The 14,609-nt window shown below is 33.3% G+C and overlaps 2 protein-coding genes across 3 annotated transcripts; both read right to left on the reverse strand.

Annotated features, from left to right (window-relative positions):
* Positions 1–1,146: 1,146 nt before the first annotated feature.
* On the reverse strand, positions 1,147–4,152 carry LOC130655309 (uncharacterized). 2 transcript variants are annotated; one of them, XM_057458047.1, is made up of 4 exons: positions 3,573–4,152; positions 2,498–3,263; positions 1,957–1,982; positions 1,316–1,633 (listed from the first exon to the last, which is right to left on the reverse strand). In XM_057458047.1, exons 1-4 carry the CDS (start codon positions 3,969–3,971, stop codon positions 1,466–1,468), a joined length of 1,359 nt encoding a protein of 452 aa, XP_057314030.1. In that variant the 5' UTR covers positions 3,972–4,152; the 3' UTR covers positions 1,316–1,465. The 2 variants fall into 2 exon arrangements, with proteins under 2 accessions (XP_057314029.1, XP_057314030.1); XM_057458046.1 differs by lacking the exon at positions 1,957–1,982 and having other exon boundaries at positions 1,147–1,633; positions 3,573–4,132.
* A 6,226-nt stretch (positions 4,153–10,378) lies between these two features.
* Positions 10,379–13,879, reverse strand: LOC130654358 (uncharacterized). Its single transcript, XM_057456921.1, has 3 exons — positions 13,347–13,879; positions 11,517–12,282; positions 10,379–10,893 (listed from the first exon to the last, which is right to left on the reverse strand). Exons 1-3 carry the CDS (start codon positions 13,737–13,739, stop codon positions 10,508–10,510), a joined length of 1,545 nt encoding a protein of 514 aa, XP_057312904.1. The 5' UTR covers positions 13,740–13,879; the 3' UTR covers positions 10,379–10,507.
* Between the last annotated feature and the right edge of the window lie 730 nt (positions 13,880–14,609).

Raw genomic sequence — 14,609 nt, forward strand, 5'->3', positions numbered from 1 at the left:
TAAAAGGCTCTTGTACTCAACTAAATAATAAGGTTAGCTAGCTAGCTAGTTGACCTTTTAGAATGCTCTCTCGAAACCTATGTTGGTAGCCAAGATATTAAAATAGATTAGTTCAAGATTTGTACTGGACTAAAAAACCTGACAGTATTTATCTTAACATGTAGAAACATATAAAAACAAATATAAAAAAAACTTTTAGAATACAAAAGCTTTCAGAATGTTTCATATTCCGGGAAAAACTTGCTGATTGGCTATTTATAAAAACTAGACATCGTCATTGGTTACCTACGCGTTGGAGAAAAAAAACCCTCCTAAAAACTAGTAAATATCGTCTTCTGTCGAGATGCGAAATAAAGATCGCCGATGCATACGATTCTATATATTTTGGTTTTTGTTTCAAGCTCTTTAAAGTGAAGGAAACTGCTTAACAAATTTGTAAAAACATCTTTTTGTATATTGAGATATATATCCCCGTAGCTTTTCACCTCCCTAATTATGCAGGTTTGTTCACGAGATTTGAAAAAAGAAATAAAAAGCAATACTGAATTCAGCGTATTGCACTTATAACCTTGAAGCCATATAAGATAACAGATAAACATAACTGATCTCAAGTCCTACCTGGGTAACTGGGAACCATCTGGGGTCAAAATTGCTCGGAATCGACGGACAGAGGACATCATCAAAAAACCTTTAAACCCTAGTAATAATTTCTATATTAAGCTACACATGAAACACACGCATAAAAAAAATTATTTACAAAATGATCATTGATGACTATCCAAATATGTCTCAGCCATTGTTCAACCTCTTAATAGAGTGAATTTTTCCACTTTCTATTCAACCTGTTATTTTTTTAGTTCATGTACACACATGGCAAAAACTTGGGATTAATATGAAATAAACGGAAATAGTAGTTTATCTTCCTAATATTTTTATTGGATGGAACATCCTTTTTAACAAAATTTGGAAAAGCAAAGTGCAGAAAAAATATAAAAAAAATTCTTTATGTTCTGTTAATATATTTTTCTATAAGAACTGCTAGAAAAACAGACACATTCAAAAATTTAATGTCTATCAACAAATAGAAAAAAATTAATTCACCATTCATTAAATCAAATAAAGTCTAAAAAAATGAAAAAACATTTCTGGAATGTTACAAAATTTGAATCAATAAAAAAGCAGCGAATACATAATGTCAGCTTTCTAAAGACTCAAGTTAAATGTCATCAAAAGAAATTGTCAACTATTCATCCAATACAACCACGAGTCTTTTTATCAATATCAACATTACAATGACATATATAATTGTTGGTGCATTGAAAGTAATTTGGTAGCAAACGAACGGATGACAAACACAGGTAAATCCCCCATATATATATTACAAATTGCGAAATTTCTTGCAACCAATCACGTTCTCGATACAATATTCTTAAATCCAATCTGTTAAATCTTGCTTCGATATATGTTATGGCGATAAATGAAAAAAGCAGGAATAAAAGTTGTATTGCTTCTTGCTTGAAAAAAAAATCCATGTTAATATTTCCAGCATCGTCCGTAAGGTAGTCGTAATCAAAATTAAACAATGCTCTATGTTGTCTGAATGATACCACAAGCATCGGCACAGTAAATGCAGCTAAAAATAAATATATATTTTCACAAGATAACGATGTTCTCTACTTTTTAACACGACATTTTAAACAAGAATATCCAATTGGCATACAACATTAAAATAGAGAAAACATCTAAAAGGATATGATAAAGAAGAAAAATGATACAAATTTGCTACTTCGAAACTGCAATCTTCTAAAATCATGAAACCCTCGCTTATTATTCAGTTTATTTTTTAATGATTAAACAAACAACAGTCTGTGAAAATCAGTAAAATCGAACGTTTGTTTTGACAAAAAAGCAAGAAAAGATACAGAGGCTGGATTTAAAACAAAGTTCTGTATTTACTTGCGTCAAGAAGGCAGTGAATACCTCTAAAAGAATAAATAATTTTGCATATAAAACAAGTCTCGATGTGCAAAAATTTTTTTAGATGGACAGTGTTGTTTTAAAAAAAATTAAGATATTATTTTTGTTTCAGCTTTCATAAACATTAAAATCCTTATTAGCTCGACTCTCGTCAAGCCACTAAAGCCTACACCAACAGCCCAATTGGAAGGCCATTTTATTATCTAACACTGCTAAAGAGCTGACTATGTTAACATTATTTTATCGAATAGTGGCAAAATGTTTTAGTATGATATCGTTTTTAGTTTCTATTTTTTTGGGACTTTAAGTTCTTTAGCACCATATGTAGCTCTCAAATTAAAAGCAACAAAAGTCTGATAACCTAAAAATACAAGAATTTGCTGATATTTGATTAGCCGATTTTTTAAGCAAGTCTTATTGCTCCCTTCTTATTTTTTAACAGACTAGGTATTGATTTATACTACTACGCCGGAAGCACGCGGGAAGTGTAATTTCGATAATATACGAATAAAGTACATACTGATTAATTCATGAACAAAGTCATTGTTTAATATACAAGATCTAAAATTTCTATAATCTTCATTATAAAACCAATCTTCAAATGTGCCATGATCATCATTTATATCTTTCAATTTAAACAGTCTTCTCAGGTAATATCCGAGCCAACACTGGAATCGACACGCACGATGCATGATAATGTCTTTGACAGCAATAAGACCAGAAACAATAGCAACGTTGGTCAAACTTCCAGAAGTCGTTGTCATATACCTTCCAAGTATACCAAATGCTACTTGCGCTACATAAACGAAGTGTGATAACCCATGAACTGTAAAATGTTCTGTTTTTAAAAATTGACGTGCTCCGTACTCTTGGAAATTTAAAATCAAATCAACCAGCAAAGGATATATCACCAAACGAATGACATATCTCTCATATCTTGATGCTTCTGCAAATTTCTTACTTAAATATATTTCTGTAAATCCGATTCCTAACACACCAGATAATATTGGAAAAATAAATCTTTTCGCAATGTTCAGGAAACTCATATCGTAATATTTAGAGATATGATAAAAAGATAAAGTAAAGGTTGTAAAAAATAATGCTTCTGTGATTCCAACATCAATATAATAATACCAAATTGATATAGAGTAGTAATATAATACGCTGTATAGAAGGAGCACCAATAAAAATACTGGTATCATAACCTTTAACATATTCTTTCTCAGTACCACCATGTCTCGTACAATACAAGATGCCACAAGTACTGCTTTTAATGAGTCAATAAACTAGAAAGGAAAAGCAAACCCACTACGTAGTAATTTTGAAATATACTGTATCTGTATACACTCTATAAATATATACTCTATACCTTCCTTAATATTTTAGTGTCAAGGAAATGTGTGCTTATATCTAAGATTACCTGAGACAGTAATTCCTATCCTGTGGTTCTTAAAAGCAAGACTGATAATAATAGTAAAAAAATAATATATTATGATTTTTAAGCAATTTCTAGGATCGATTTACAGCCGAAAGTTCATAACACAATATAAGAGTAGAAAATGAAAGGAATTCCGCAAATATCAAAATTCACTCACCGCACATGACACGTTAGTTCCATACAACAAGACTGCTGATTTGTAATACGAACATGTTGTATTTTCTTTGCAATTATTTGTAAATGAAATTTTTGAGTATGCAAATGCTATGGTACTCATTAACATGACAACTGGAATTGAACATAACACTACCCAAAACACGTGCTTAAACGCTACTCCTAAGATTTCTACACTGCTGTATTCAGATATATCCTTCTTTGAATTACCGAGAAAGAAAAGATAAAGTCTGTTTCCACTGTGTGTTCTTAGTATAATACTTTCTTTTTCGTACCTGCCCCTTCGAACTATGTCGTGTTTTCCACCAAGCAAAACTGTGGAACTATCTTTATGATTGCCTTTTTGTACGTTTTCTTCTTCCGTTGCACCTTGCACAGACATTCTCTCGTTTCAAACTTATGCTACCTATAACCTTTGCCCAAATAAAAAGCAGTAGATTTATAAAAATAAATCTATCGTTTAGGTTTCTAACAATCTCAAATTGCTAATGTTTTTAAACCAAACATCGGCGTTTATTGAAATACATTCACGTGTTTACAGCATGCTATCTTCTCCACACATCCCCTTGGAATGAAATTACATGTATTTCTCGTATATCATCTACCAATCTACTATGGAGCGTATAATAACACAGTTAGCCAATTTTATTTCTAATTGAAGTAATCTACTTAAAAAGTCATACTTAATTTTATATACGGAAGTCTGCATGCAATGAAACGTGAACTCGTGATGTTAGAACCAAGGTGCGTAAGGAAGGACCCAGTTCCCTAAAGGAGGACAGAGGGCCCATTAGATGAAGGATTTAGGACCCAAGGGAGAAGATTCATGACAAAGCAGACTGATGGCGAAACCAGAGTTTAAAGGAAGGCAAGACAACTTGTGTATTTGGACATCACGCATGATTTTAATTGGTTGGCATATAGTTGTTTAGGTTGCGAATTTCAAAAGGTAACTCATGTACTGCTTTTGTATAATAAAGAAATACATAAATTGAAATTTCTTAAAAAGCTCTCAAGTATTTCTAACCAGAATATTTAGTCGGTATAGGTCCTGAAGAGTGTACCTAGCTATTTCAAGGAAGTAAATTTAATTATTTTCAGTGTAAGGGATGTTCCGCAGCTAGATGCACACATTCTAGAATCTGGATTAATGATAATAGGAGATGAAGAAGCAAAATATTGAAAATATTAAGTAAGAAGGAAAGCTTTACTTGTGCTATGTTTCACGCTCAGCCCGTGAAACCTTTCAGACAAAAGCATGGCCTGTCGTTGGTAATAAATATTTCCACGAATGTATTTTTTCAGAATTGGGGGCTAATCAATGTGAGAGTATTAACTCATTTTCTTGATATGGTTTTAAGTAGGACTCCATTTCCCTGTTCAAAAATCAATTTGTTAGTAGCCCTTTAATGAAAAAGGATATTTAAATAAAACAACAAAAAAATAGGTTGGTATGACAGAAATCATCATTCAGACTTAAGGGCACTAGTTCATAACAAAGTGACCAATAAATACGTGGGTATTATAAATACCAAAAAGTATAAACGACATTGTGAAAGGGTTCAGAGTTACTTAGGTAAGATAAAATTTTGGGTAAGCATTCTATAATATCAAGGAGTGACGAGTAAAACAAACAGAAACAAACAGACTCCAAGAAACAAACAGAAATAAACAGAAATCCGTTTCCAAGATTTATAATCTTCAGCAAGTGTACTACTTTTCCATTCAGACTTTTTAAATTACTACCAAACATTCATGTTTGACCCTTGGCCTCCAGGATTTGACAAATTATTCGATTTATTCTTTTTTATTTAGACTGTTATGAAGTAGCAGGATAGAGAAAGACTGCTTCTCGTTTGTTTGTATTTCGTAGTGAACAACGTCTGAACGAATGTTCCTCATTTTGATCATTTGATTTGTTGATACACCAACATGTATAGAGCTTTTGTCGCCATTTTGTTCTTACCTTCTATCACCTGACTTTGTTGATGTAATTAAAGCCATATTTTGAAGCTGTGGTAATAGAAACGAAAGAGATAACAACTGCCTTTTATTTATCAGCTTGTGTTCAATTTTTTTATTATACAGTCCTTAAAGCTGCACAGACACAATGAAGGTCAATTAAACAGCAAATTAGTATCCCATCACATGCAAGGAGAATGTTACTTTGATCACACTTTAAGCAAAACAGACTCAGATGAGAGCAAGACTAGCGTGTGATTTCATTGTTATCAATACAGAGTTTTAAATAAACACGAATGGTTGTAAAATAAGACTATTTTTTTTTACCTTCTGGATAAAAGATAAAAGTGGGTGCAGTTATAATAATAACAACAAGAAGCTTAACGGCGTGAAAGCACAAACTTAACAACAATAAAAAATCAGGCTAGTTTGGAGATCGTTCCTTTGTCAACATTAGTTAAAGTTAGATTTGGAGACCAAGTCGATTAGGCGTTCTTCCGCGAAGCGAAAAAACCCTCGTATTTTAGTGCGTTTAAGACCATGTTTATACGTTGCTGTTCAAGATCACGTCAAAGCCAATTTCGTACTGGATAGGGTGTTTGTTCACGCGGATCCGAGCCTATTCGATAGACGAAACGAAATGATTTCGCTCAAATGTTGAGAGATTGTGTGAGCAGCAGATTTGAATCAAATGACCACTATGCAAACAAACTTTAATGTGTTAACGTACTTGAAATAACTTACTACCTTCTAAAATAGTCTTTCTACTTACCTCGTATACGCTGTATATCGGAATGATTTCTCTTGGCGACGTGTAAACAAAACCTAAGGGAGTGATAGTGGCGCACACGTCAACTAAAATCAGCAACGTCATCCCAGGACTTCATGGCCTATTTATAGCTAGAAAAATTACTTTTAAATAAGTCAATAAGTATAGCGCATTGTTAAGGAAGGACATGGAAACTAGGATCTAAAAGCTCATAAGATTTGTAGATAAAATGATTCTCGTCTTCAGAGCTTTTTTAAACAAACTATATCAAAGGGCTATGAGAAGAGAATAGGATAAAAAGATAGGGAGCTCAATCGATAAAGCACTCAAGTCCGGCCGTTGTGTAGCTGGGGAAAAATTTCAGACATTTGTTACCTCACATGGAAACTTGCTAGAACATGCTAGAACAACCGTTCTTTCTAGAAACAAAGGATTAAACCACAGGAAATAGAAATCAATAATAGAAATTTGAACACAGTTAAAAATAAGATGGTGTTAATTATATCCAAGTTCATTTGCGTTAAATTTATCTAGCGACTAATAAGGTAATTGATAGGAACTTAATCCGATAATTGTTAAATTGCAAGTAAATATCAGAGTCAAATTATAAACGAACATAAGAAAATGTAGCTAACCTTTCCGTTCTTTGGTTTTTTGTCCAGTTAGAGCTCAAAAGAAGTCGTATTAAAGCGTGCCAATGCGTGAAAAAAACTGACTGTCCAAGAGGGTTTGACCACGCCCTCAATATAATTCTGATCAATAAAAAATTCCAGCAACAGGCATATGTTAATGTAGTGTGAAATTTGTGGTTAAATGCACGAGTTTCCAAGTATGCTTAAAGACATAAACCTAACCAAGCGCGTTAAAAAAATCGAATAACAATTAAATGTAGAAACCAAAAGCTCACTCTGCTCACACAGCGTGGTCTAAAAAAAATCATCTGTTATGGGTGATTAAGGACACAACACATTCTCCGAACTTTAAGGAATATATCTTTATGTAACTTATTTTCGTAGTAATCGAGGCAAGATACACATGCGCTTGATAGCGCATGCCTAAACAGAACTTTCCACCCATTTTTACTCACAAGTCAATTCTATTCGTACGGGTTAGATGACCCGTCCACCCTCCCCTATAAATTGAGGAAATTACTCAAAAAGTGATATTATGACTGGCTGAGTGACATAGAATGTTATACTTATCTATACGGTTTTTTCCGGAGAAATAGACGAAGTCAATCCCCTTTGGCTCGGGATAACCGGAAGTTTTTATCCTGGAATCGGTATAAGACTCAAATGTGTAATCTCGGCAAAGTAAAGACTTAAAAAAACGTACAGGAGCTAGGAATAATTGTGGTATTATTAAGAAGTATAGACGAAAAGTCTGTACGAAAATTGTTGTTGTTCTAACCTGAGTTGTTGTTGTAATTATACTAGTGCAGTGTAAAACACGTGGGTAGGCGACCCGCCAGCGGGCTGTACAAAAAATTCTGAATGTATGCATTTATCATATGCGAGATTTTTCGAGTGCTAAATATTCAAACACCCGAAATTTCGGGAAAATTTCTTCTGCGAAATTGTGTACCTGAAAACTTTCGCGGTTACCAATTTTCGCGAAGAAAGCCTTATTTTGCATTTCGCGGTTTTGGCAAAAAAGGGTCAAAAGGGTGATTGCACACGCTTTTCCATCGGACCAAGCGTACGCGTGAGTTGATTGAGATAATGCTTTATTTTATGAGGTTAATTAACTCCATCATTCTTCGCCACTCATTTAAAAAATGGTAGACGTTTGAAGTGAGTCAAGATTTCAGTCCCTCCACCGCTGGTGGGACCGCCTTCAGGCGCTCGATAATATTGAGTATGTTATTAAGTACATAATATTGAGTAATTGTAAATTGTAAATACGTACGAATACCGAAGATGACTCCGCTCACTAAATTTTATTTCTCCAATAGCGTCCTAAGTCTTTGGGAGATTACGAACACAATAAGGCTCTTATTTTTGGTTGAACAAAGTGAATAAGAAAATAATCTGCTAATGTATATGATGTGATACATAGCTTTGTTATTGAAATTCAATTTTGCTTCAAATGATTTGCAAAGAATCTTTAATATGATTTTTGAAAGAATACAATAATCTATTTTATCAGCCTAAGCATTGTGGGCCAAATTTCCGTCGGCCCTGTGTTCATTTATTGTTCACCAATGTGTATTTTTGTACCCATACTGCTTTTTTTGCTTCATGTATCCAGGCTTCTTAAATGACTATACTCCGTAACATCTCTCTCACAGCTCTTTGCAACTTTTCTCTCGCTTCTTGTATACGCAATTTTCAACTTATTAATGCTTATGTCAATTTTCTTAACTTCATACAAATCTTAATTATCATTTTTTTTAAGGTTTTAAGCTACACTTAACCCTATTCGGTCCGGGGTGGGGGGCGGATTCCGCCCCCTTTGACGGCTTTTTTTTAATAACTCCAGATTGCTTTCTTATATGGCTATGATACTTACTGAGTTTCAACATTTATCTATTGCTAAATTTTTAGGTCCCATACCATTCAGAGGCTTTGATATTGGCCATTACTCGAAACTACCCCTAAAATCTCTATGAAATCCCTATAATGGGGAAAATATAATAACTCCTGTTAGGATTATCCTTAGAATTTGAAACTTGCAACACAACTTTGTTTCGTCAAGAAGAATCATTTTGAATCATTTTGACACGTGACTAATCCGATTTCCCGATTTTGTCGAATTTTACCCGAAAATCGGGAAAACATGGATTTTCGGTCAATTTTTGGCAATTTTTTTATTCGATCCATGTAAAAACCGGAAGATATGTTAAAAACATTTTATTTAGCTTTTAGAAACTTCAAACAGAATGTAAAAATTCGCTCTAGAACAAAAGTAATTATATTTTAAGCAGATAGTGGCATTTTTAACAATTTTCAAGCTTCTGATAACGTCACAGAAAATGTGCTGAGGCAAGCAAAAATTTATTGCCGCCATTTTGTTCCTTTTATGACGTACTATAAGTGTGCCAAGTTTGATTCAATTTGAACAATCCTATGAAAAGTTATTGAGGGGGGGGGGGGCGAAATATATGATCCTATACATTTTCTTAATCAGCTATTTAAAATCTATATGATGAAGGAAACTGGTATAAAAATTTCTAAAGAAAAATGTTTTGTATTGTAGGTGGATTATTTGAAAGTATATATCTCCGCAACTGCTCCTCACAATATATGCTATGGGTTAAGAATTCTAAGGATAATTTTTAAGTATATAAACGGGACACTGTTGACCACATCCAAATTTAAATATGGCTCCTTTCTATTTTTCCCCCTTCCTAGGTCAATTTTTCCACGGGATTTATTGACTAGTATTATAATAGAAACGAGGGTCAAATTTCGAAGATTGTAAATTGTAGCTTTACCTATAAACTTGTTAGTGAAATCACTTGTCAACATTTTCTTGTCAATAGTTATCCAATTATTATTTAGTTCAACAATCTTAGCGCGATTTTTTTGACATGCCTATAAATTGATTTTTTTTTTTTTTTTTTAGTAAAATTTATCACTTTTTTCAAAAAATCTTATGGCCTTTCTTTAAACTGCCGCTAAGTATAGCTACGACAACGTATTTTTTATTAAATAACTGCTACAGTAAACTCTTGTTAATTCGGACCTCTGTTAAGTAGGATGCCCGTAGTAGCACCCTCTTACCTGGTCCCTTCAGCTTGCTAACCCTTTTAATAAAAAAAAATCGCTTAATCGGACCCTGAATAAGTAGGACGTTCGCTATGTGGTGGAAATATTCAAATCACCGCGATTTCTTGTTGATTTAGAAAAACTTGATAGTCAGCTGATAAAACCAAAAAAAGAAGACGGTACAAAGTTTCTGGAAATTTCAAATTGACCAACTAGTTATTGTTGTAAAAAAATTTGCACAATTTTATTTTCACAAAAACTCGTTTCATTGAAGTCGATTAACTGTTGAGTTTATTTCGTGGGCCTATTTATTTGTCGGTCAATGTTTGCATAGGCAATTTTCATCACTTTCTAACATTCTTTAGGTTAAATGAATATTGCATTAAAAGAGTGGCTAATACACATTCACAGAATAATATAAAACAATAATTATACTTATATTTACTAATTTTTGTTTATTTAGGAAACTTTTTTTCGTCAAGCGTCACAGCCGTGTAGTTTTCTGTTGATATTGACATTACAATGGCATATGTCGTTGCTGCTGCATTGAAAATAATTTGGTAATAAACGAACAGATGACAGACATAAATAGACTCCCCAAATGTAAATTACAAATTGCGAACTTTCTTGCAACCAGCTATGATTTCGATAAAGTATTCTCAAATCCAATCTGTTAAATCTTGCTTCGATATATGTTACAGCGATAAATGACAAAAACAGGAATAAAAGTTGTATTGCTTCTTGCTTGACAAAAAAATCCATGTTAATGTTCCCTGCATCGTCTGCAAGGTAGTCATAATCAAAATTAAACAATGTTCTATGTTGTCTGAATGATACCACAAGGACTGGAACTGTAAACGCAGCTACAAAATAAAATATCACAAATCTTAATTTATAAAACTAAAAATCAATAACATAAGCGATACAGATGACCTACACCATCATTTTGATCATATCCTGTGTCAAAACCTAAATCTTGTTATAGCCAGATATACACATATTGGCTCTTTTCTGGCATACAAGATGTATGCCAAGCTGCATACTAGTAATAAATGGCTTTAGACATGCTGTTAAACACCACATTTTAAGTACACATAAGTGGGAACTTGAACTTGCAACATTATGATCACAAGCATGATCTCTTTCCAATGCTGTCTAATTTATGCAGGTAAATTATTTAACAGGCAGGAAAAAAACTCCTGGTGGTAAACAGCTAGATTCGTCATGCCAGCTACTAAAAATGGAATGAGCATTTTTATGACCGCGCCAGCTTGAATGAGTAGGATGAATTTTCGTGCAGCACACATTCTGAATACGCGATTAATATGTATACAAGATTTCAGCACCGCCCAGGAGGGGAAAAGGGCACATAAAGGCGAGGTTCATTTTATTTTAGCTAACCAACCTAGCGTAGCTATGGCAACATAGAATGTATTTAGCAAGTAATGATGTAAGCGCACAGTGTTTACAAGTTAAAAATACTTACTGACTAATTCACATACAAAGTCATTGCTTAATATACAAGATCTAAAATTTCTATAATCTTCATTATAAAACCAATCTTCAAATGTGCCATGATCATCATTTATATCTTTTAATTTAAACAGTCTTCTCAGGTAATATCCGAGCCAACACTGGAATCGACACGCACGATGCATGATAATGTCTTTGACAGCAATAAGACCAGAAACAATAGCAACGTTGGTCAAACTTCCAGAAGTCGTTGTCATATACCTTCCAAGTATACCAAATGCTACCTGGGCACCATAAATAAAATGTGCCAATCCTTGAACAGTAAATCCTTCCGTTTTCATAAGTTGACGTGCTCCATACTCCTGAAAATTTAAAATGATGTCCACCAGCAAAGGATATACCACTAAACGGATAGCGTAACGTTCATATCCTGATGATTCAACAAACTTTTTACTCAAATATATTTCTGTAAACCCAACTCCAAGAACTCCAGATAACATTGGAACGATAAACCTTTTTATTAGGTTTAAGAAACTCATATCATGATATTTAGAGATGCGATAAAATGATAGAGTAAAGGTTGTAAAAAATAATGTTTCTGTGATTCCAACATCAATATAATAATACCAAATTGAGATGGAGTAGTTGTATAGTAATATATAGGCCAGAAACACTAACAAGAATGTTGGTAACATAATCTTTAAAATGTTACTTTTTAACACCACTGTTTCTCTAACAATACACGATGCAAAGACTGTTGCCTTTAAAGAGTCGATAAGCTGAAATATGGAGAAAAAAACATACAACATCGGAATGCTTTAAGAATAATTAGTGTTATTTTAAAGAATTAATTGATTACTTTAGGATAAAGAGGACATCTGATTAAAAAGGTTCGCTAATTTTTTTTGAATTTGCGAAAGTATGACCGTCAAGGAAATAGGATTGATTGCTGCAATACTCCAATATAATTTATATTTTTCCTAAGGTTAATAAATTATTATGTACAATTTTCTGTGATTTGTACAAAAAGTCAGCGTTAGCCTGAATATACTGGAATATTTCGGCCTATAAATCTAAGCAGGGGTGGATTGCGCCCCCCTGCTTAACTTGTAATAGACTGTTGTAGCATGTCATAAAAAGAAAGAAAAACAGCAGTAATTTGTGCTTATGTCAGCGCTTTTCTGTGATATCATAAGTAACCACTGTCTGCTTAAAATCCAATTACTTTGACTCTCGGACGAAGTTTTTCTTATGTTTGAAGTTTACAGTTTGACTAATAATTAAAAGTTCTCTAACATATCTTTCGGTTTTTACATAATTTGTACGCCTAAAAAATGCCCAAAAGCCCATTTTGCTTGATTTTCAGGTAAAATCCGAAAAAATCGGAAAATCAGGTTAATCACTTGCCAAAGAATTATAAAACTAGCCGTCACCTGTGAAAGAATCCACGGGATGCCCGTCCTTTTTATATCGCATTTCGTGTTTCCGTGACACGATGTTTTTCCCGTGAACAGAAAGACGAAATCCGGCTGTTGTAGAGATGATTCCTCTCGATAAAATAGACTATGTTGTTAGATACAAGTTCTAAGCATAATGCAAAATAAGATTATATTTTATCGATTATGAGGATCTCATACAAAATTTTACGGGTTATTTGGAGTTAAAAGAAAAATTTGGGGAGATTCCGCCCATTACCAGTATTAACCTGAATTGAATTTTCGCGTAAATATTCACTTTTAGCTTTTCTCAAATGTTACGGTTTGAACTTTGCCTTAGATTTGATGAAATACGCAAAAAGAAAACACAACAGCAAAAGTTTGCAAACATTTATTGAAATACTTACTGCGCATGACACGTTAGTTCCATACAACAAGACTGCTGATTTATAATACGAACATGTTGTATTTTCTTTGCAATTATTTGTAAATGAAATTCTTGAGTATGCAAATGCTATGGTACTCATTAACATGACAACTGGAATAGAACATAACACTACCCAAAACACGTGTTTACATGCCACTCCTAAGATTTCTACACTGCTGTATTCAGATATATCCTTCTTTGAATTACCGAGAAAGAAAAGATAAAGTCTGTTTCCACTAGGTGTTCTTAGTATAACACTTTCTTTTTCGTACCTTCCTTTCTGCTTTATGTCATCCTCCCTACCAAGCAAAAGTGTAGAGGTATCCTTATAATTGTTGGTATGTCTCTCCTCTGTCGCATCTTGAACAGACATCTTATTATGAAACCGCTTAGAATTTTCTCTGTTTTTAATATTGGTTTCATGTATTTAGTACTTTGACATATTTTTATATTCCAACTGTATTGTGTATGTATTTATTTGTAAAAATAGTATTATGGGTTATTCAAAACATATAATCTCCTCCTTAGATGTTTTCAGGATGCGAGCTAATGTTTTCCTTTGAAAACATCTTTTGCGGAAAGTCTAATTAGGTCTTGCTTATTCAGCTTTCGCTTAAGCTCGTGACTAATTGATCTGTAGCGCTTAAAAAGAAATCAAAATTATATTGGAATGTTTAACAACTTTCGATTTAAAAGAGATTTTTTTTAGTATTTCGCCAGCCTTAATGTTATGTTTCCCTTTTACACTAGCTAGTGAGGACTCGTGGAAAATCCACGGGTTCGCCCGTCTTTTTCAAACTACGCTACTTGGGTACCATTTTAGGCGGCAGACAGGCGTAAACACGACTTTTTTCCTAGCGCATTAACAGACAGAATACGGTTATCATTAAAGAGAGTGTTCATATTATCAAGCTTTAAGCTAATGAGTTTGAAAATGTTGATGCTTAAACGTTAAGCAAACTTAGAAGATTGATATCTCTCAAATAAAATTTATAGGAAAATAAAAAAATGATTTTAGTATTAATCGAAGGTTTGTTTACAGGAAACGAAACAAGAATCCATTAGCAGCGAATTGGTAGAAGTAATTATTTTCAAAGTCTTCCTTATCCCTTAAGAAAGTTTTGTATGCGGTCAGTTCAAGGCAGAAAAAGCTATGGAAAGTGGAATCAACTTTTTTTATTGTCATTTAAATTTTACAGTATGTGAAACAACAGCATTGAACAACGCCTTTATCTTCATTTTG

This window comes from Hydractinia symbiolongicarpus, chromosome 8, assembly GCF_029227915.1.
Source record: "Hydractinia symbiolongicarpus strain clone_291-10 chromosome 8, HSymV2.1, whole genome shotgun sequence".
NCBI classification, from domain to species: domain Eukaryota; kingdom Metazoa; phylum Cnidaria; class Hydrozoa; order Anthoathecata; family Hydractiniidae; genus Hydractinia; species Hydractinia symbiolongicarpus.

Bases quoted from the DNA above. Each gene is read 5' to 3' on its own strand.
- LOC130655309 (XM_057458046.1), bottom strand. From the start codon at position 3,971: ATGTCTGTGCAAGGTGCAACGGAAGAAGAAAACGTACAAAAAGGCAAT. The intron at 3,264-3,572 runs GTGAGTGAATTT...TTTCCTTTCTAG, and splicing joins GAACTAACGTGTCATGTGCG to TTTATTGACTCATTAAAAGC. The intron at 1,634-2,497 runs GTATGTACTTTA...ATTTATTTTTAG, and splicing joins CTTTGTTCATGAATTAATCA to CTGCATTTACTGTGCCGATG.
- LOC130654358 (XM_057456921.1), bottom strand. From the start codon at position 13,739: ATGTCTGTTCAAGATGCGACAGAGGAGAGACATACCAACAATTATAAG. The intron at 12,283-13,346 runs GTAAGTATTTCA...TCCATATTTCAG, and splicing joins GAACTAACGTGTCATGCGCA to CTTATCGACTCTTTAAAGGC. The intron at 10,894-11,516 runs GTAAGTATTTTT...TTTATTTTGTAG, and splicing joins CTTTGTATGTGAATTAGTCA to CTGCGTTTACAGTTCCAGTC.